Source organism: Emiliania huxleyi, assembly GCF_000372725.1.
Source record: "Emiliania huxleyi CCMP1516 unplaced genomic scaffold EMIHUscaffold_7909, whole genome shotgun sequence".
In the NCBI taxonomy this organism is placed as follows: Eukaryota; Haptophyta; order Isochrysidales; family Noelaerhabdaceae; genus Emiliania; species Emiliania huxleyi.
The window spans coordinates 1-1303 of record NW_005196089.1 but is presented as its reverse complement, the minus strand read 5'-3'; the positions used below and the strand labels follow the sequence as shown (position 1 = coordinate 1303).

At 64.7% G+C, this 1303-nt stretch overlaps 1 protein-coding gene across 1 annotated transcript; it reads right to left on the bottom strand.

Annotated features, from left to right (window-relative positions):
* Nucleotides 1-27: 27 nt before the first annotated feature.
* EMIHUDRAFT_258607 (hypothetical protein) lies at nucleotides 28-399 on the bottom strand (the record flags this gene model as incomplete). The annotated part of the gene is made up of 1 exon (XM_005759795.1): nucleotides 28-399. A coding segment is annotated over one exon (372 nt), but the record flags the coding sequence as incomplete, so codon positions are not given.
* Nucleotides 400-1303: the final 904 nt, after the last annotated feature.

Below are 1303 nucleotides of genomic sequence, written 5' to 3'. Positions count from 1 at the left end.
CTCGAGCTCCGCCGCCGCCGCCGGCACCACAATGACCTCGACACTCTGCCGCGAAGAGAGGCCAAAGAGCGACGCCGTTGCCGCGAGGAGCGAGACGCCCTGGGAGCCCTTGCCGGGCGCCGCAGAGCCGACGCGTAAAACGAGAGCGCCGCGATCCTCGGCGCCGCCAGTCGCCGCGGCCGTCGCCGGACCCGTCGGCGACGACGACGATGGAGACGCGCTGCCAGAGGGTGAGCCGGCCGGCGGCGAGATGCCTGCGTCGCTTACAGCGCGTACCTCAACGTACGCGCCGCGCGATATGCGCATGTCATCTAGCCGCTCCTGTGAGAGCAGCAGCTCCTCCTCCGACTGCTCTGCGGTGTGGAGCGCAAGCTCAGCGAGCTTTGCCGCGGACGCCATCGCGAAGAATTTGAACCGCGGAGCTGGGAAGCGGACCGCCGCAAGCGGCGTGGCGTGGAGCGGTTGAGCATCCCTCCGGGGCCGGGGAGGCTTTGTTGGAGGCTAGGACGCAACCCTTTTCAAACTCGGGGCCCACTCCGCTACGCTCCGACCCGAGTAGCTCTTTGTGTTGCGATGCTTCCTGGCGAGAGAGTGCTGGGCTTTCCGGCCCACACTCGGCTCTTGAGGCATTTATCGGCATCTTAATATGCCGTAGGGACACACAGCAAGGAGTAGTGTCTACGCGCGCACACGCCCGAGTGCCAATTTGGCTACGGGTTAGGGTTGCGTTGTCCTAACGCCTCCGTCCGTCCTGGACGGGCGTTGGCGCGTGCATATCCCACCGCTAGCTAGCGACACTACTGCTAATGCTGGCCTCGTCCCCTCAAGTCGAGCAGCTTGGCCTTGCCATACGGTTCGACTGCTCATTGCGTCGTTTTTCTTTGTGCTGTGAGAGTGGTATGGGGGGGGGGCCCAGCCGACCCGCTGTGAACCTCGAGGGGCCTCGGTCTCGCGGAGCCAGCTGCTCGGTGTCGAACTCTGTCAGCCTTGTTATTGAGAAGAAAATACCTCCTTATGGCGCTGACCGCTGTGCGCTGGTCTGTGAGAGAGGTTGAGGTGCGAGCCCTGGAGGCCCTGGGGATGGGGGGAGACTACCCGCGGGCCTAGAAGGCCCGCGCGCAGGGCGGTGGGACATTGAGACCAGTCATGAATGAGTGCGCGACACGCATGTTGCGAGCAGCGTTGTTGATGTTTTGCGCATCGTCACAGACAGACGGCGGCGCGCGAGAGCTGTTGCGAGTGGTGCTGGGCGAAGCCCGGGCGCTGCCAGAGGCTGTGCCGTAGTCGGTGTGGTCGACGGCTT